The following is a 21,845-nucleotide window of genomic DNA, read 5'->3' on the forward strand; positions in this document are numbered from 1 at the left end:
AAGCATGGAAGGCAGTGTAGTATAGAGGGGCAATCGTGACAAACTCAGTATGTCCAAAGAAACTCTCTGTTTCTTCCTTTAAACCTGTTCCTTCCCCAGCCTTCCAGGTAATGGGACTCATATCCACCCAACTGTTCAAATCAGAATCTTGGGGGACATGCTTGATTCCTCCCTTTCCTTCTAACTGGTTTCCTTGCTTCCTCTACCCAGAAAGAACAGACAGATGAGGTTTTGTGGAGCCTGAAGCTAGATTATGATATAATATTACATATAAAAGTGAAAATATGGAAATTGTAGAAGTGAATATATGGAATGATAAATTAACAAAATTTACATATATTAAAAAGCTGACAAATTCCACAAATATAATTTAAAAACAAATAAAAAATTATTAACTGCTTGACCTATAATACATTTTAATCCACTTTTTGGGCTTTATACTCTAATCAGCTCTTCATATATCAACAATTTTATAATATTATTTTCCACATAAAGAATAGAAAGAGTCATTTAGTCTTTCCTCTAGCTTGGTTAAGAGAAAATGTTTTTATTAATGATAAAGTTTAGAAAAATTTCAGCCTCACAACTCATTATTGGTAACATCATATACATTTTAGAATTGATGTCAAATTTCAGAGAACCTGTAGCAAGTTTCCTTCATATATGAACTGCAAAATTTAAGGTTCTTTTCAGGTTCTTTTATGCAGCAAACAATTTAAAATATTCTTTCCTCCTTGAATGGATGTCACTAATTAGCCAATTTGTGTCTATGTCTTCACAGTAGAGGTATATTATACATTTGCTGTTATCTTCATTGACGTTAGTATTTTTTATAAAAGTGCAAGAAATTTATCTCTCTTGACACAGTGTTATATGATTCACGCCTCTACACTAATTGGGCTATCAAACAATCTAGAAGCCTATTATTGCTTCTATTTAAAATGTATTTCTTCTTATTATTGAATTACTACTTTTGTTATGATCTGAATTCCTGGGGTTACAATTTACTCATTGATGTCAGAATAATTTCTATTGAATTTAATTGCTCATCTGTATTGCTCTTGTTTTATATTCCACTATATTTTGAATTTTAGTTTTTAATAAATCAATTTAAAGATGATGAAAGAAGGTACTCTGAATATAAGTCCAAATCAGAAGTTGTAATTTCTCACTTGTTGAACTAAAAACATTCCCAAAGTCTGCCCAAATTGCAGTTAAAATGGTATATTCAAAATTTATTGAATAAAATGTTTGCATTTCATTTGCACTTAGGTTTTTATTCCAAGTCTTCAAAAATATATTTTAGAGTTCTTAAAATGTCATTTAGCTCCTACTGCAAGACTCGAAAAACATTTTACACAGCTGATGATTAGTAGAATTTTCCATAGATTAGCTTCTAGCTGCACACATTTAATACCTGGTTTCTCCTCCACTACTTAGCCAGGACCAGAGTCTGGCCCTAAAGGACACACTCACATTGCAATATGACCTTGGATCTTGCACCTTTGTATCAATGATATGATAGTGAGTGGTAGAAGCCATATTTGCACAAAGATGGTGAGATATAGCTTATTATACAAGACTTTCCTCTTCCAAGTCAACCAGTGACCTTTCTAATATACTTATCTAGCCCTGTATTTCCAATTATGTGTAGAAAGTTTCTATTTTGTCATTCCAGTGTTACATTAAACAATGTATTTAACACTAAAGTCATCATCACAACTTTTACTATCATCATGAAAAAATGTCTTTTCTAATTATGTCAGTGGTACAATTACTTTTAGGTCCCTTTGCTCAAATCTGTGTAAGTTTTGATTGACCTTAACTTCTTAGTCTTTATTTTCAATATGGTCATAATTTCTGTTAAATTTTCTTTGTAATATTTCTGACATATGCCCATTCCTTTCCATTTCCAATGTTGTATCCTGGTCTTGTTTTTTATAATTTCTTAATTTCCTAATTTATCTTTCTGCCCTTAATCACTTTTCATTTCAAAATGTATATAACATTGCCAAGTTGCTTTGCTCAAAATGCTACTTTTATAATACGAGTCTTATGCTTAGAAACTGCAATCTAGAATCGCTTTTTATAACATTTAGGTATGTGATTTTATCTTAAATGAATTTTAAAAATAAGCTCAAATTTCTGAAGAATTAAAGTTACTTATATATCTCACAAATATTATTAATTTGGATGAATTGACAGCAGCCTGAAATACAGAATATTTTCTAAATAGAGTTTTATTTTCAAGTGGTAGCAATTCTTAGTCTCTCAACCTGGATTCCCAGGGAATTTAGTCCTCATGCCCTAGGCATCCTCTGTTTATAATGAATTAACTTCTCTCCTAAGCATTTATAATCTTACATTGTTGAGAAAATTAAGAAAATAGACACCTATATAATTTTCTGCATGTTTTAGTTCTCTTACAGAAGCCCTGTTGAAAATGCTGGTATAGTAACTGGAATAAACTGTTAATAAAATGTTACAAGTAGACACTCTGGATCTACTTTAATGACTAAAAACCCCCACTTCATTTATAATTAGCAATGTCCATTTGCATATAAACAGTGAATGCTGCCAAATTCAAACCCTGTCTTACTTCAGAGAGCAAGAGGCTGTTTATAAACAGCCTTCATGTAATATTGTCTACGTTATGTGTCTCTGTTCTTTTATAGACTAAAGTTTCACTGAGCAGGCCAGATTGATATGTCTGAAATTCTGAGTTATTTGTGTTTGAATTAACGAGGTTTTTACTGTTTATAATTTGCAAACATATTCAAACTGCTATAACAACTATTGTCCAGTATAACATATAATACAGTTAACATATAATACAATGTATACTACAATAATTTTTATGCTAGTATTACACAAAAAATAGAAATATTTTGAGAGGAGAAACTGTGCCATAATCTTTGATTCTGAAGCTATTATTAAAAATGTTTTTAATGTACTTTTAAAAATTAAAAGTGGAGAATATTTGTTCACAGTACAAAGTAGTGACATTGGTGTATTTGGTTGGCATTTAGCTATTAAAGTGACAGGAGACCCAAAATTCAGAACTGGTAAGGTGAGGGACTATAGAAAAGACTGAGCCGAGAGTGTTTAGCATCTCTTCCAATGCTCCTCTCTTCCCTCATTTCTCTGACTTGGTTACCCATTCTCTTTCCCACCGTTCATCAAGTCTGCAGAGCATTTTGGCCATAGCTCACATGGAGGAGTAAAGAGGGGGGGAAAAAAATCTAGGATTTTTAAAAAAGAAAAGTTTCCTGCAAGGAACTTAGGTGGCAGATAATAACACGGGCGGCCGTGAGGTGAACTACTGGAGGCAAGGCCTTCACCTTTTCTAGAGGAGCTCCAGGGCTGGCGGCATATAGGAGCTCCAGGACGTCCGGGTGGGGGACAAGCAAAGCTGTGTGAGCGCCGGGCTGAGGGCGCTCTCTAGGTCAGGCTGCTCCTGGGCCTTTGGTGGGAAGCCAAGACTCAAGACTTAAAGATTACCATTACCTAGTGTTATATGATTGCATCGTCCTGACTTTATCTGGTTTTATTGACAGATACTTGTCTCGGCTGCCTGGAGTCTAGAAAGAGAGATGGAGTTCCTCTGATTCTGAATGAGCTTTCTGAGGAGGTTGTGTCCTGAGCCCCACGTATTCCATTTTGACTATGGACCATGTGATGACGCTCATTTTGTAAGTGGCTTTTGGGATTTGCCCTGGATGCCTTTGAGGGAAATTTTCTGGTGGAGCCCCAATTTTATTCCATTGATTTTACTGTTCTACAAAGATGCCTTAGATTTCACCATTGCTTGTCAAAGGAAATCCCTATAGTCTTGGCCTGAGAAAATTCTATTCTTCTAGATTCTTTTTAGAACATAGCAGAACAAGGATGCCCAGTACGAAGCATGCTTCATCTAAAATATTAAGGTTAGCGTTAGTTCCCCACCCACGGATCTAATCTCACCTGGTCGGACTAACTCAGCTCTTTTTACTGAAGGAAACTAATGCTGTTCTCCACTCGGCTCCACATTATCTCATCTTATTTTTGCTTTTAAGATTTTTTTTCAACACTTCTAGTTTGGATGAGCTTACTCATAATCTCTTTGATCATGGCTATTGCTTCAGAAAGAGCTCCACTTACTTCTCTAGTTATAAATGTTGCCAGTTACCTAATAGTCTGTAATTATAGACATTTAAACTTTGAAAAACCACTGTTTTTCCCTTTCATTCACAGGAGACAGACTGAAAGAGATTTATGTGAAGAGACAAAAAACACATTGTATTTGTTGTTGACATAAAATGCTACAGACAGCTTTTTGGTTTCTGTCTGAACTCTTTTTAGTGTTGTTGTTGTTTCCCGCCCCCTCCTACTTCTTCAAGAAAATCCTAATTAGGTTCTAGTGGTCCTTAACACCTGTTTAGTTTCTCATTTAAGAAGGAAGGTGGCCTTTAGGTTTCGAGTAGCCTTAGCGAATGTAAAAGGCTGGGCAGTAAAGCAGTGGGCTCCTGGAGGAAAAGACTAAACACAACTGGAACTATCGAACACTTAAGTCCACCCATCTGAGAGTTTTATGCACATAGAACTTGATTATAAATGTGCAGCAAGGGTAAAAAGGTTGTGTGCGTGTGTGTGCATGTGTGCGCGCCACATGTGGTAATGAACTTCACGTTTCCACATCCCTGAAGCGAAGAGTAAAAGACTTAGAGCTGAGAGGAGAAACCAACCAACCAAAGCTTTGAAAGAAATACCTACCATGTAACGTTAATTCATCCCTAGAAAGAAAGCTTAAATCTTGAACTGGAGAAAAACAAACCTTGAGTTTGAAAAAAATGTCACCTTTTGCATATTTTATTGGTGAACATAGATGAGTGTATATTCTAGATTAAACTTTGTTATTTTCTCTTTTATAATTTAAAAATACAGTCTTTGTGCTACCAACAATGAACCTCTGTTTTCATTACATAAATCTGAAAGTGCCTTAGCTGAAGAATTTATCTTTCTAGTAAAAGACTGAGTATGCTCCTTCCTCTTTTTAATTGTTTAGGAAAATTAATTGTTTAGGAAAAAAATCAAGGAGAGAGATCCATTTTAATAAGATAATTAAGGAATGAAGATAAAAAGACAACGTGCCTCAGTTTGTATTTTGAACTGGAAATCTTCTAAACTGTCAAAGCTTTTACATTGTAAAAGTAATTTAGTGTCTAGTCACAAATGAAAAAAATGGTCAAACTATATTGAATTTCAGTAATTTGTCACTTAGCTTGAAAATCATTCTCCTGGGCACAAAAATGAAGCTTTAACCAAACCTCCACAGGAGGGCACTATAGTGTGACTCTGGTACAAACTGCAACCCAACTCTGTCATCTGACCCTTGATTAAACATCTCAAAGAGTGAGTCCTTCTCCTGAATTAGAAAATTCTGGTTTTCAAAACTCAAGATAGGTAGATTTCACACTTGGTAAATACTCTTTATTTGGTAAAGAAGGAATATAAGTAATTTAATCTTTCTTTTGGGACATATATTCAACATAAAATCTTTCAAAATACAGCAAAATTTGTAAAAACCCATGCTCTGGATGAAGCAAAAGGTAAATACTTTAAAATTATGTAATATTTTAACAAATAGCAGGGATATTTTAGAACCATCATATTAAGCAATCAAAACAGAAAGATACTACAGCTGATAAATGCATTTATAGTATTACATATAAGTGGTATGTATTTATAAATAGTATGTGTAAAAGGTATAAATAAATATTACTTATAATGGTATTATTACTTAAAGTGGTACGTCTAGATGACTAGACAGTAGATAGGCAAATCAATCTTAGTGAATGTAGAAATATAATCAAAACGTATATACCAAAGCATTTCCAAATTAGTTCACCTTGTTCCAATAATGTTCTAAAAACATGCGCTGTAATGATAAAGATGGAGATTTGGTCCAAATTAAGGCTTATAAATGCCCTTAGTCCTAACTTTCAATTTCACTGGTGTATTTTCAAGTTGTTCTTCAGGAGATAAAATAGTTTGATATTTTACTAGAGTTCAATCAATATAAAAGTGATTGTAATCTTGTCAGTTGCCATGTGTCTTTGAGGGCCTTGCCTTATTTTTGAGAACTAACAGAATGCTGTAAAAGTCCAAGAAAGCTGTATTAGGTAGACAGTTTCATTAAATTTCAAGAGTAACAAGAGCAGTGGCTATAGATACAGTTACACAGTTCTGTGACTTTACATAACAAATCTGCTTCCATTAAGGAAATTACTCATTTCATTAAAGCTTTGCCAAAAAATGGCATTTAGGTAAATTCTAATAATGGAGGAAAGGACTGGTAAAAAGTGAAAATGGTTAAAATCCCTATGTCAACAGGGCTTACCTTTCGGGTGGTACATATGCCTTTTTACAGCCTAACACTGATAGCTTTAATATTATGGGATTTATAGTTAAATCAAAATAATGTAACCACTGTACAAATATGACCACTTTCTGGATCTGCATTCTATATTGATGGCATCATATTTTCATACCAATGCAAAGCACTTACTTAAAAGAGAGGAGTTCTCTAAACTTTTGGTGAATTCACACCTGGATTGAATAATTAATTTTGTTGATAATTAAAATATTAGTTCATCATTCCCCCAGGCATTTAAGGCAGATGGTTCTAATTTAAATATCTTTTCTTTTAGCTCATACTTACAGATTCTTTAGCCAATAAAAAATTCAAAAAGTAGATTTAAAAGTAATAAAAAATAACAAAGTAAGACTTGGATAATCTGCTTGCACATAATAAAAATTACTTTAAAATATTATTCTTATGTAAAATTGGCAAATTATGTAGTCAGATACTTAAATAATAGAATCATACACAATCAAAGTTTTCCTTTACTTTTTAATCTAGAATCAAGCTAACCAGAACATTCAATTTCAATTTACTGGATTTTTTTTTTATTTTTAGAATTTCTATATTTAAATTGTTTTCCCATCTGTATTGAAGTATATACTTTTATATACAAATTTTTAAAATTTGTATATACTTTTATATACAAATTTTTAAAATTTGCACATAATGTACACATTTTGATGAGTTCAGACATATGCATACACCCATTGCACCACCTTTACAATCAAGGTAATAGACATAGGCACCACCTCCAAAATATTCCATGTCCCCCATTTCTTTTATTTATTTATTTTTGTGGTAATAACACTTAGCTTGACATCTACCTTCTTAACAAGTTTTTAAGTGCAGGACCCCATACTGTTAACTACAGACACTATGTAGCAGAGATCTCTAGAACTTGCTCACCTTGCATCCCTGAAACTTCATACCCACTGAACAACTCCATCCCCTGGCAACTATCTTTTTTTTTTTTGCTTTGACTATTTTATATGCCCCACATAAGTGGAATCATGCAGTATTTGTCCTCTGTGACTGGCTTATTTCATTCAGCATAATGTCTTTCAGGTTCTCCCATATGTTGTTGTACATGGTAGGATTTCTTTCTTTTTTTAAAGACTGAATAATATTCCATTATGTGTATATGCCACATTTTCTTTATCCATTTGTTTGCTGATGGACATTTAGATTGTTTCCTTATCTTGCTATTGTGACTAATGCTACACTAAACATGTGAATGCAGATATCTCTTCAAGACCCTGATTTCGATTCTTTTGGCTATATATCCAGGAGTGGGATTGCTGGCTCATGCAGCTCTATTTTTAATTTTTTTTGAGGAACTTCCTTACAATGTTCATCATGGCCCCACCAGTTAACCTTCCCACCAATGGTGCACAGGAGTTCCAGTTTCTCTACTTCCTCCCCAACATTTTTCTTTTTCTTTTCTTTTTAAAATAATAACCATCCTGAGAGGCGTGAAGTGATAACTCACTGTGGTTTTGATTTGCACTTCTCTGATGACTAATGATGTTGAGCACCTTTGTATTTGTTATCCATTTGTATTATGCAGGATCATGTAACAAAATCCCACAGAAACAGGATCCAGAAAATGTGGAAGTAGCTTCTCCCAAAGGCCCACATGAACACTGACAGCACCCCTGATGATTCAAACCTTAAGGTTTAAAAGATTACAAAGAATTTTGGTCAAAATGATTTTTTTCTGTTGTTTGTTTTATTCTTTTCTTTTGAAATAATTTCTAATTTACATGTGTTATAGAAATGATACAGCGTTCCTGTATAACCATGGAGATTGAATTGCAGACGAATGCTGCATTTCTCATCAGACTTCCATGTGCATTTAAGTACAATGACACTAACCACAGAACAGCTATTAAAATGAACTTTGATCTAATATTGCCATATAGTCCTCAGACTCTACAACAGGGTTTTGCCAATTATCCCATGTTGTTTTATAGGTTCAGGATCCAATCCAGACGCATGTTTCGTATTTAAATGTTTCTTTAGTCTCTCAATTTATAAGAATTCCTCAGTCTTTCCTTGACCTTGACATTTTTGAAGAGCCTAGAATAGTTACTTTTTAGAATATTCCTGTTTTGGAATTTATCTGGTGTTCCTCATGATTTATGCATTTTGGCCAGAAGTACTCCAGAAGTGATGTCATATGCTTTCCACTGCAGCATATCAGGAGGCACCAAAGTTAATTTGCACCATTTTTTATATTAATGTTTATTATATGAATAAGATTATATCGATCAAGTTTTTCTGCTATGAAGTAAATTATTCAGCTTGTTTTACTTATTATTTAATTAAAAAATAACAATTTCCATGAGAAGATATATTGAGACTATGTAATATTCAATTCCTTATCAAACATATACCTTCCGTTTTAGCACTCTAATTATTCACACCTAAATCAATTACTGTTGTAATGGTTATCAAATGGTAATATTCTGATTTCACTATTCTTTTTGGATTTATTAGTTGTCTTTCTACTGATATGTCCTATTTCTCCCATATACCTATTTTTTAGATTCATGTATTTATAACAGGAATGCTTCATGGATATGTATTTTCCCTCAAATAGTTATAGCCCATTTTGTCATAATTTATTTTGATGTTCAAATTGGCTAGTAGGAGACCCTTCAAGTTGATCCTGTGGCCTTTGAATCCCATCATTCATTTTATATTTCTTTACTTTCTATCACAATAACATATTCTATGCCCATCTAATGTTTTCCTTCCCCAAACCCAGAGTCAGTCATTTCTGTATGGAGGACTAGTTTCTTCTATTAGACAATGGTATTTAGAAACCAAGAGCTGAGTGCTTATGCTTAGTGTGCTTGTTACTGAGGTATCATTGCTCTGGGCCATCTCAGTAGATTAAATTAGAAAAAAAAATACATTATATTTTATTATGATTATGATTATTTATCCATCAACTACCCATCTTAAAACCCATTATTAGTTCACACTGATATCTCCAACACCATGTAGCTTATTGTAGTCTTCCCCCTTACCAAATAGGTGACTCCCTTCTCCTATAGTGACTAAGCCCATTGTTCCTGATGTATTTACTTATTTGCTTAGTTCCCCAACCCCAGTAACTAACCAACTTTCAAAGCTGTGCCAGTAAAGCTCAACCCTAGCCATGCTGCCCTGCTGCCCTCCCCCTCCACTGCCCCCGCCAGGCTCCAAGGAGAATGGGAAGTAGATTAAGAAAGGAAGGAGACAGGGTTAAGAATCCTGGCTCAGGCCACGTTAGCTCCCTGTACTGCCTTAGTTGTGTTGACTGTATCTCTCCAGCCCCCTGCTGGGTGTATGGCAGAAGCTTAGCTTGGTCAAAAATTTTGAAAACCCAAGATCTGAAGTCATCTTTTGGAGTCTATTCAATATTAACTGAAACAATCAGGTTAGCTATATAAGCATATAAAACTAATGTTATTTTCCTTTGCCTCTGTAATCTCAAGGGTTCAATATATTTTTTCACCTTGGAAGGAAGATAAAAAAAATGCATTGAGCTATTATAGATTATTCTTTCTTTTTAATTGAAAAAGGGATAGCTAATGAACTTACTTATGGGGCTAGCTCCCTATTGATACGTTTTTACTCAGAGATCTGCAATCACCTGGTAACATTTGGTGCTGCCTTGTGAATACTGACAGGCCATTTGCAATACTGGCAGCTCTGTCTCATACTTCCATATTTCAAGAAAGATATTTTTATTGCCAAACATCTAAGAATTGATATGCCAAGTGTTAAAGGCTCTGAATATAAACGAGTAAAAACTAACTTTGTATATTTAAAAGAAAAATAAACAACAATAAAAATAGGAAAAAAACACACACCACCAACACAAAAGAAGATTTACAGAGCTGAAAGAATATAAAGAAATTAGATAGAAAGATAAAATACCTGCATCTTAGACTTCCAGCCAAGATGGCAGCTTAGGTAAACACAGTACAATCCTCCTCCCATAACCATATCAAAATTACTACTAAACTACAGAACAACCATCATTTAGAACGACCCGAGATCGAGCTGAATAGAAGTCCTACAACTATGGGATTAAAGAAGCAACCACATGGAAACTGGTAGGAGGGATGGAGATGAGGAATGGGTTGGTCCCACACCCATGTGTGGCAGATAAAAATCATGGGGGATATCTCAGCAGTGGAGGTTCCCCCTGAGAAGTGAGGGGTCCTAGCCCCACACCAGATCTCCCAGCCCAAGTTTCCAGTGCCAGGAAGAGAAGGCCCCATAACTCCTGGCTGTAAAAACCAGCAAGGATTGAGGCTGAGGGAGACTGAGGCTGCTGGAGTCCCAGGCAGTTGCTCTTAAAGGGTCCGCACATGGACTCACACTCTCTGAGCTCCAGCATGGGGACAGCAGCTTGAAAGGCACCAGAGACATATGAGGAGGAACTCAATTGTTTGTCATTAGGATGACTGCTGGAGGGGCAGCTTTCTCCCAGAGAGAAGTGCTGGAAGAGACCACTGTTCCTTTGATGAGCTCACAGAGCCAGCAGACCAGCACCATATCTGAGTCTCCATCAACCTGACTCACAGTTTGCCCAGCCCTGGTGATTCCCTGAGGCCCCATCCCACCCAACTTTTAGGCCCACCCAAGCTGTTTCCAGTGGGTTTTCCTTACAAATGGCCTGTCTCAGCTCATGCTTTAGAGTTTCCTAAAATCTCTCAAACAAGCAGCAGCCGGCCTCAGTGAGCCCTGTACCTCTCACTAAGTTGCCCCAGGCCTGGAACTAGCAGCAGACAACCTTGGTTCGTAGCTTGGCCTTGCCCAGGTACCTCCAAGCCCAATACAAGAAGAAGCCACCCTTAGATTGCTTTGTAGGGTAGCCCCGGGCAGAACGCAGGTGGTGGCCAACCTTGGCCTGTACCTCCTTGGGAGGCCCCAGAGCCAGCAAGCCCAGTGGGTAGTTTCAGACCATATTGAAGAACCACCACCCAACTACCTCCACAAGCAACACACTCAAGGGGCAGACTCAGTGGGCACCACAGCCCTGCTGAAGTAAGTCCTGCTCTATGTGGTGGGCCCCTGCACAGCTAATCCTCCGCAGTGGTAGGAGGTTAGTGGTCAGTGGTCAGAGCCAGTCCTTGTAGCTGGTTGGCCTGAGTAAATCCCTCCCATTGACATGCCAACAGCAATCAAGGCTCAACTACAATAGGAGAGCGTATAGCCCAAACAGGAGGCACACCTCAAGTACCCAGCTTCGGTGACCGAGAAGGCTGTGCCAGTGGACCCCCCAGGACACCTACTACTTTAGGTTATGATGTAGCAGCTCTTACCTAATACATAGAAACAAACACAGAGAGGCTGCCAAAATGAGGACACAAAAAAACATGGCCCAAATGAAAGAACAGAACAAAATTCCAGAAAAAGAGCTCAACAAAATGGAAACGAGTAATCCCAATCTACTAGATACAGAGTTCAAAACACTGTTTGTGAGGATGCTCAGTAAACTAGGTGAGAACCTCAACAGCATAACAAAATACCAGCTAGAGATGAAGGATACACTAACAAATAAAAAATAATTTATAGGGAATCAAAAGTAGAGTAGATGAAGCTGAGAATCAAATCAGCGACCTGGGATATAAGGAAACAAAAAACACCCATTCAGAACAGAAAAAGGAAAAAAGAATCCAAAAAATACAGATAGTGTTAGGAGCCTCTCGGACAACTTCAAGTGTATCAACATTCACATCATGGGGGTGCCAGAGGAGAAGAGAGAACAAGAAATTGAAAATCTATTTGAAAAAATTACAGAAAACTTCCTTAACTTGGTGAAGGAAATCGACATACAAGTCCAGGAAACAGAGTCCCAAACAAGAGGAACCCAAAGAGGCCCACACCAAGACACATCATAATTAAAATGCAAAAGGTTAAAGACAAAGAGAGAATCTTATAAGCAGCAAGAGAAAAGTAGTTAGTTACCTACAAGGGAGCTTTCATAAGACTGTCAGCTGATTTGTCAACAGAAACCTTGCAGGCCAGAAGGGAATGGCAAGAAATATTCAAAGTGATGCAAAGCAAGGACCTACAACCAAGATTATCCTGTAAAGCTATCATTTAGAATTGGAGGTCAGATAAAGAGCTTCCTAAATCATTTTCTAGTCTAAAAACACTGAATGTTTGTGACCCACAGATTTTAAGGCTCTAGAAATAAAATTTAAACCAATTCTGAAACAGATGCTAATGTAAATGATGCTTACGGGCATTGATAAAACACTTTGCCTTCTTTCTACTAACATATTCCATAATTATACTGTGATTTAAATAGTTTATATATAGAGAGATGAATGTGGAACAGGAGAAAAGTATTCATACATTAGCATTCAGAGTAAGTAATTCAAACATCAAATTGTTCCAGCTCAAGGAATATTTAAAAATATTACCAGTTAGGTGTTCAAAATTATTTTGATTTATTTTTTATTGAATCATGCTGATCATTTACAAGAGTAGAAAATGTTCTGGATCATCGTACATGCACATTACAGAAATACAGAGAAGGAAAAGAATGACAGACAATTATCAAGAAAGCATTTCTGTTTTTCTTTTATTCTAGATACAATAAAAATCATTTTTTAAAAACCAGAGCTTGTACTATTTGAAGACATTTATGGATGAAAACAGACATTTCTAGTTATTTTTTTATTTGAGAGAAATACTGTGTGTAAGGGTTTTGATTGTACAGCCTTTGAATTCCAATGCTCTTCCAAATGCTTTTTAACTAGCTTGAAACAGTTTAAATCTCTTTCTTCAATATTCTGAGAACACCGGTGAAAATCTTAGTAATGTAAAAATTATTTTGAGATTTATGCATTGGCCAATCTATAAGTCTTTTCCTTTGTAACTTGTGTAGAACCAAACTAAAAGAGAGTCACTATGTCAAGGGCAAAATGGAGATGGTCAATGCAGGTTCATAAAGGAAATTTAACCTAATATTACAGGAATAAATTTAACCTAATATTACAGGAATTTACAGCTCTTCCCAGAATTCAAGAGGACAACGGCTAATTCCCAAACATCAAGTCATCTCTGGACTTCCTTGTTCCCATGACTCAGCTACTTTGATCCAAATTAAGAAAGAGGTCCACTAGGTAGCCAATCGGCTGAAAAAGCCAAATAACATCTTTATTTATCCCATACAAATCCCTTAGTTTGTGATGTGAGCAACTCAGAACTCATTGTTTCTGTAGCCTTGAGTTTCCAGGCTTGCAGGATGAAACCTTGTAATAAATTCACCTTTCTGTTTTGTTTCGTTCAGTGTGCAGAGTTTGTCTTTGGTTTTTTAGTTTTTTAAAAAGAGGCTCCTTTTTATTTTTTTTCTTCTTTTTTTTTTTTAATATGTCTTTATTGATTTCAGAGAGAGGAAGGCAGAGGGAGAGAGAAATAGAAACATCAATAATGAGAGTTATTGATCGGCCGCCTCCTGTACGTCCCCCACCGGGGACCTAGCCCGCAACCCCGGCATGTGCCCTGACAGGGGATCGAACCTCGATCTCCTGGATCCTAGGTCAATGCTCAACCACTGAGCCCCACTAACTGGGCCAGAGTTTGGTTTTTAACACTAAAATAATTTGAAAATTTAAAATCTTTGAAAATTCTAGTTTTACTTGTATAGGTATAAAAATTATGATTTTTGAAACAGTTTCATAAGTCCAATTGGTTCAACTTAATAAATGTTTACCAAGTACTTCCCTGTTAAGATCTGTAAGAGAGTCAATTAAATAAGAAACAGTCCTAACTTCAAGAAGTTTATAATCTAAAAAAAGGTAATAACTTAATAATCACACTCTATTTTATTATAATAATTTATACAAGTGTCACAAATGATGTGAGAGTTCAAGGGAAGTTATCCAATTCTGGGTAATTGCATATAATTCCATAAAAAATAGTATTTTCTAACTATTATGAATGAATCACATATCCTCTATCATACTAGTTTTCCCAACAATGAAAATGATTTTATTGCTTTTTGATAATAAAAACAAACAGAATCATTGTAAAAGAGGCCAAGCAATCAATAAAATCACAAAAATATAAAAGAAAAAATGAAAAATCATCCAAATCTCATAAACCATTAGAATTTCAACATTTCCCCAGGTATTTTTCTATGTAATCAAATATTCACATATATTGCTACATTTAATATTATATATGTATATATTTAAAAAACAGGATGGCGCGATATAGGTATTTTGTCATCTTTCCTTTTCAATCTTGTGTAAAAGTTAATGCGCTCATTATTTTTAATGGGTGTGTAGTCTTAAGCTGGACGGATGTGCTTAATCAACTTCTTATTGAAGAACACTACTTTCCAATTTTCATGATTGTAAAAAGTAACACTAGGATGAAAATCCTCACTGACATATCTCTGCACATGTTGAATTAGCTTCTTGGAATAAAGCCTTGAAGTTAGAATTGCCAGGTCAAAAGTATGCCTTTCTAAAATGTTGGTACATTTTAACAGATTACACCATTGAAGAATATCAATTTAAACTTTCACAAACAGTGCAGCAGAGTGTTTCACACATAGGCTAACACAATACTGCCAATCAAATAGAGTCTGGTATCAAATTATCTTATTTGTATTTCTTTGATTAGTAGTGAACCTAAATATCTTTTTCATATATTTTTTGGCCATATTGTTTCTTTTGTTATGAGATGGTATTTATATTATTTTATTGTTGTGGCATTTTATTTTTCTTGTTCACCCATAAAATGCTAAGGATATTATTAATCCTTTAATAATGCATTACAAATAATATTTCTGTTTAAAAATTTTTTCAAACTTGTTTTTGGTGCTTCTATTAAAAATGTAATTTTGATGTTTTACAATTATCAATCTTTTATTTTATGGTTTAGTTGACATGTTCAGAAAGGCCATCCCAGTACAGAATTATAAACAAATTGGAAATGAATTTACTCATATTTTCATTTAGCTCTAGTATGGTTTAATTTTTTAACTTTATATATTTATCTGGCATTTTCTTTGATATAACAAGAGAGCTGATAATGAGCATTTTTCCATTTTCCATATTTCAATCATTGATTTGAATGTCATCTATATCATATATTAAGATCCTATATAGGTCACAGCTATTTCTAAACTTTTTATTGTGCCACATTGATCTATTGGTCTTTTCCAGATCCTATAATATTGTATCTAGTAGGGTGAGTGTCTCTTCATTATATCGTATTTTTATTGTTCCAAATGGAAGAATAATTTTGTTTTATTCTCTCATCAGTCTACATACCTCATATTAGGATTTTGAAAGGCATTGCATGTATTTAAACATTAAGAGCTTACATTTTCACAATTTTGAGTATTTCTATCAAAGAAGAAACCATGCCTCTTCTTTTGTCCAAGCTCCCCTTTATGTTCTTCAGTAAAGATTATAGTTTATTTATTTGGGTTTTGCATATTATTTTGACTTTTTTATACATATCTAAAACTTTTCTTACTTTTGTAAATGGAGATATTTTTTTTTTTAAATATATCTTTATTGATTTCAGAGAGAGGAAAGGAGAGGGAGAGAGAGAGATAGAAACATCAATGATGAGAGAGTCATTGATCGAGCCCGCAACCCGGGCATGTGCCCTGACCAGGAATCGAACCCCGATCACCTGGATCCCAGGTCGACGCTCAACCGCTGAGCCACGCCCAGCCGGGCGTGAATGGAGATTTTATTCCAACATAGTTTCAAATTACATTGTTTAATATAAGTTATAAAATGTTAAATAATCATAAAAACACTTGTCACTATTTTTAATGGGAATGTTTGTAGTATTTCATATTCTAGCTTTTGTTTGGGGAAATGCATACTTTTATCTTATATTTTTTAATTGAGGTAAGATCAGTTTGTAACATTATGTTTCATGTTTACAACATTATAATTTGATATCTGTATACACCAAAAGTCTAGTTTCTGCCTGTCACTATTCACTTGGCCCCCTTTACCAGCTTTGCTCTTCTCCACTCCCCTTTCTCTCTGGTAGCCACCACATATTTTGTTTGATATTCCACATATGAGTGAAATAGGATCTTTGCCCTTTTCCTTTTGACTAATTTCACATAACATAATTTTCACAAGGTCCTTCCATGTTGTCACAAATGGCAATGTTTTTTAAGGCTGAGTAGTATTTTATTTTATATATATATGTGTGTGTGTGTGTGTGTGCATATACAAATATATATATATAAATTCATTATATATGTAACATTTTCTTTATCAATTCTTCTATTCCTATTTTAATTAGTATTTCATTTATATATATAATTCCATATATATGTATTTATATATATATATATGATGCCCCCCCAAAATGCACACACATACTTTGAATAATTATAAAGGCAGTGTTTATTAAAATACACTTCATTTTCAAAATCGAGCTAGCAGCTGTTAAAGTGTGTACACATTTTTTGAGGACACCCTGTGTGTGGTGTGTGTATGTATGTATGTGTGTGTATATATATACATATATATAAAACATTTTCATCTATGCTTCTATTCCTATTTGAACGAGTTCCTAACAGCAATAGCAATGTGTGTGAATATTTAATTTTATCAAATGCTCTTTAATGCTTATCAATAAGATGACATCATTTTTTTCCTTCTTTTCTATTCCGGGATGACTTATGTCTATGGACCATCCTTGCATTCCTGAAATAACTGTACTTGATTATAGTTTGTTATCTTTTTAAAAGTATCACTGACTTCTACTTGCTAAAATTACATTTAGGTCATTTGCATCAATATCAGTGAATTGCTTTGTAGTTTTCTTCTTTTAGATTACTTTTAACAAGATTTGGAATCATCATTTTGACATGATGAAAAATATTAGCAGCCTTTCTTCTTCCTGTAGCTCTGGAAGTTTAAATACATGTCAACTATCACTTGAAGGTTAAAAACTTTACCTCTGAAGATTTCTGTTTTTAGTTTTCACTGTTGGTTGGTTTAAGTTTTCGATATCATCTTATGTCTATTTTGATAATTTTTTCTTCCTTTACAACCACATTTTTCTACAGGGATGTGAGGCCATTTCTGCTTTCTAATTCATATTTTTTTATATCAGTGCTTTTCTTTTATGTTTTTAAAATTAAGTTAGCTAGTATTTTACCTAGTATATTTTTCTTTTGAAGCAATTATTACATTAATTTTACTGCTTTTATTTTTATAAATATTAATTTCTGCTTTTATCTTAGTTAAGATTTTCTTCTGATTTCTTTGCTATTACTACTTATATTCTAAACTCCCATAGTTTTGGCAATTAGTGTTTAGGTTGCTATTTTTCTAGAAACTTTGGTTTAGATTTACTCTTTGGCTAGAATAATTCTACAGAAATTTTAACATCTGCAAGCAACTATTGTTGTATTATTTCTTTATACATTTGTTTTTCATTCCTAATTTTAATGCACTATTGTCAAGAGTGTATTTATTATGTACTATTTTTAAAATTGGAATTTGTCGAGGCTTTATTTGGGGACTAAAATATTACATTTAAATTTTTTGATGACTGCTTAAAGTAATGTCTCTCTACAGACAATATATGAAATATACATATAGTTAGTGTGTGTGCATATGTATCACATGTTGATGTCTACCAGAGGCCATCCACCATGGATGGACAAACCAAGTAGACAACTGACCCAGCCAGTTGACATCAACTAGCTTTTGCCATCAGCCTTCTCGGTGTTGGCATCATGGGCACATGGCTGGCCATTCTGGCCCAATGTGGGATATTCCGATGGATAATTTCCACTCCAGAGCTCTCTGATGGGTTGCCTGAGGCTTTGTAGCTCACTGTCTATGTTGTTATGCAATGTCTTTCTCTGTCTAATCTTTCTTCATCCCTCTATCCTTCACAGGTGTTGATCCCTAGTAAAGATTTTGCAACCCAACTTGTGACACTGAATTGTATGGAATGCATCAGCCCTTATTCTGCTTCTGGTTGGATTTTACCAAATGGAGTCACAGGCAGGATGTAAGAGAGAGGGCAGGAGGAAAGAGCAGTCAGGGTATTTATTGCCCCATTCCCTATTGCTCTGTTATGGTTCTGGCCTACACTGTGCTTCTTTATTACTTCAGTTGAAGTTTGTGGCTCCTCTTCCAAGATTCCATCCCTTATTAGACTCTAGTGACATCTTGCCATTCCCTTTCCTCTTCAGGCTTACGGGTAGTACCAGTGAGAAAAGGCTAGATTTGCTGCTGTAAAGAATAACTCAAATCTCAGTAACTTACAACTACAAAGGTTATTTATGGGTCATTGGTGGTGGTGCTGCTTCCTAAGGTCTGATCTGGGATCCAGGTGATGGGAAGCACAAACTGGCTTTAAAAGTTTCTTCCCATCTATTTCATGACATTTCAGCTCACATTTATTGGCTCAGTCAGGTAATGGCCAAGTCTAACTTCAGTGAACATGGAAATATAAGCCTCCTCAGGAAGCAGCAGAAATGGGTGAACAGTAATATAATCTAGCAAAGGTATTAATGCCTCCCCCGCTGTTGTTTGTACATGGGTGCTCACTGCCTGTGGAGGTTCTTGTGCCTGTATAAATAGACACTTAAGGTTTTCTGAAGTTGCTATTTCATGCACAGAATTCTGATAGATACTGTGGTGTTCACTGAGTCTCTTATCACCATTTTCCTTCCACATCATGTAGTTTTTCTTTTAGCAGTTACAATAATTATGTTGTTTTATACTTTGTTAATTAGTAATTTGGCTTTAATTTTATGCAGAACTGAATTCACTACTCGCCAACCAACTCTCCTCCTGTGCCATTTCTGAAGTATTTATTTGGATGAATCTCTCTATATTGGTTGAACTGTGTTGACAGAGAGTTTTCAAACACATTTCCTAGATAGGTGGGAGATATACTTCCTCAAACTGTACATTTGAGATTATTTCATATTGTCTGGACATTTGAATACAATTTGGCTGAGTATGCTATTCAAATCTGTTTTCTCCCAAACTCCACTGATACTGTTCCACAATTTTCTTACATCTAAAGGTGCTAAAGACAATTCTTAAGTTTGCAATTTTTCTTTGTTTTTATCTCTTCCTTTGTTGGTAACTTGTTTTTATTGCTTGAGTGCTTTAACCTTGAAGTTCAATAACTTCACTTGGATATGTGTCAGAGTTTGTAATTTTTTACCTTTCTCTTCTAGAACAGTGGCTCCTTTTGCTTCATATCCTGTCTCCTTTCACTTCAGAAACGTTGTTTCAATTATATCTTTGATTTTTTAAGTCCATACACTCTGCTGTGTCCTTTCCCTCACATTTCTTGGGTTTCACTTTAAAGCTGGTTCTCCATGTCATGGGTTGGTTTCTCTAGTGTCATTTTCTACTCTTCACTTTTTCTTAATATTTTAAAGTTCTTCAATGTCATCATGTTTCTCTCTCTTTACACTATCAGTTCCCTTTTCATTTTATTCTGTTTTATATCTGTATACATTATAAGTGTTTCCTTAATTTAGGAGTACACAGCATTTATAGTTTAAAATCTTTTTTCTCAAGTAAATTTTTATTTATCTTTAGTGGGCCTATTTTTCTTTTCATTTTCTTCCCTCCCTTTCTTCTCTTCCCACTTCTTCCTCTTTCTTTCCTTCTTTCCCCTTCTGTCTTTTCTTCCTTCTTTCTGCTTTTTTTTGGATGTTGTTTTCAATCATAGATTCATTTTTCAAAAATTGCTTATTTTTGATTGAAGAAATCTCTTTCTGGTGCCCATTAACTTCCTCCCCAAATCAATAATTGAAAACTAAGGGAGTAAACCACAAAACAGGACAAACTTCTAACATAGAGAAGCATTCACCAGTTTAGGAGTTTCAGAAAATCTAGAGAAAAACATAGAACAAAGGCTCTCATATTCTACAGCTTAATGTTTGCCCAAGATGGCACCACTTTTGATTACAAGGATGGGTCAGAGATAACAGCAGCTGCTTGGTGAAGCGATTTCCCATCTCTTTGCCAGTCTTGCTCAACAGTGGTAGGAGAGTACACCCTATGATGAGTATTTTCTAGCCTTTCAAAGCTAACAATAACAAAAAAGTGAAGGTCTTTAGATTTACTATCATATGTCACCTACAACTCTGCACTGTGTTCATAAACTGGAGAATTTAAGCATGGCTCTCAGTATCCTCTCTCAATGTGGCCTAAATTGTATTGTACCTAATAGTTTTTCTGTGGCTTAACCTTTCTAAGTTTAAGTTGGAAATCAAAGACAGGAGTTTTGTAAACATGTCCATATGTCATTACCTTTCCTAGAAGTCCATTGTAACTTTCATAATTTGTTTTACTGAGACCCAGGGAAGCAATGATCAGACTATGTGTTTGGTTTCAGATATAGGAAGTCAGGGCTTTATTAATACTTCCTGAAACTCTAAGCATTTAGAAGCAAATTATATATTGAAATTATTTTACTCCATTAGTAACTGTATCCAGTGGTAATTTATTTAACCTAATGACTATCTGTAAAATTAACAAAGTGTTTTCAAAGCATATTTATGAAAAGTAATTGATGAAAGTTTTCCATTTGGCAATTTTGTTGAACTTTTTATTATTAATTGGAAATCAATTTCTAAGCACCTAGAAGATATAGGCATTTGGTAAAAATTAACATTTTTTCTCCTGAGAAATGTATCCTATGAGATTAATCAAATTTATTTCTAAAATAATTTGACAAGTTGTTAGATTAATACCTGCATTAATACTTTTCATTAAATTTACAGTGGCTTTTCACAATGAATTATTAAATATTTATTTTTATACTTAGTTTTTTTTTTTAACTTTTTCCAGTAAATTTTCTATTTGTGAACTGAAATGACCAACTTGATTGGTTGGCTTTACTAGTAGTACTAATCTGTTTTCTGACCACCCCCCCCCCCCCCCAATTTGGAGATTAAAACACACACACACATAATACAGACCCAATCTCTGACCTTTGCTTTATGTTTAAATAATAACTTCTTTATGGAAAAATATGCTTATTTTTATACCTTTCATTAAACAAACCAGGGTTGCTTTTCATAAATAATCTGTAACTATTTTAATTTAAACTTAGTTGACTGTGTGTTTTCCAGTGAACTGACTACTTTTTGAATTGAACTGAACAGCTTGCTCAGTTGCCGCGACACTGCATAGCCCTAACCTGACCCTGACTTTGGAAATTAAAACACCTACACACATCATGGTGTTCATGGGCACAAATACACACCCAAACACTGACCTTTGCTTCATGTCAAAAATAATAATCTCTTATGGAAAATCATGCTGCATTAATGCCAAACAAGTAGGAAGACTTCATTTTAACTGTGTTTCAGGAATAATTTTCCTATGTTAAAACCCAGTCCAGTTCCCTTTATTTCTTGAAATACTCTTACTGTTAAGTGTGTAAATGGCTC

The 21,845-nt window shown here is 34.6% G+C and overlaps 1 protein-coding gene across 4 annotated transcripts in view; it reads right to left on the minus strand.

Annotated features, from left to right (window-relative positions):
* CABCOCO1 (ciliary associated calcium binding coiled-coil 1) overlaps positions 1-21,845 on the minus strand; it is a 101,199-nt gene that overhangs the window by 24,722 nt on the left and 54,632 nt on the right. Inside the window, exon 6 of one of the 4 annotated variants that reach the window (XM_081159044.1) lies at positions 8,017-8,072. The exons of the other annotated variants lie outside the window; for them this stretch is intronic. Coding sequence (XP_081015170.1) covers positions 8,067-8,072 — 6 coding nt within the window. The 3' untranslated portion in view covers positions 8,017-8,066. Of the gene's footprint in view, positions 1-8,016; positions 8,073-21,845 lie in introns of those variants that run through there. 4 annotated transcript variants of the gene reach the window in all.

Source organism: Miniopterus schreibersii (assembly GCF_964146895.1).
Source record: "Miniopterus schreibersii genome assembly, chromosome: 14".
Lineage (NCBI taxonomy): Eukaryota > Metazoa > Chordata > Mammalia > Chiroptera > Miniopteridae > Miniopterus > Miniopterus schreibersii.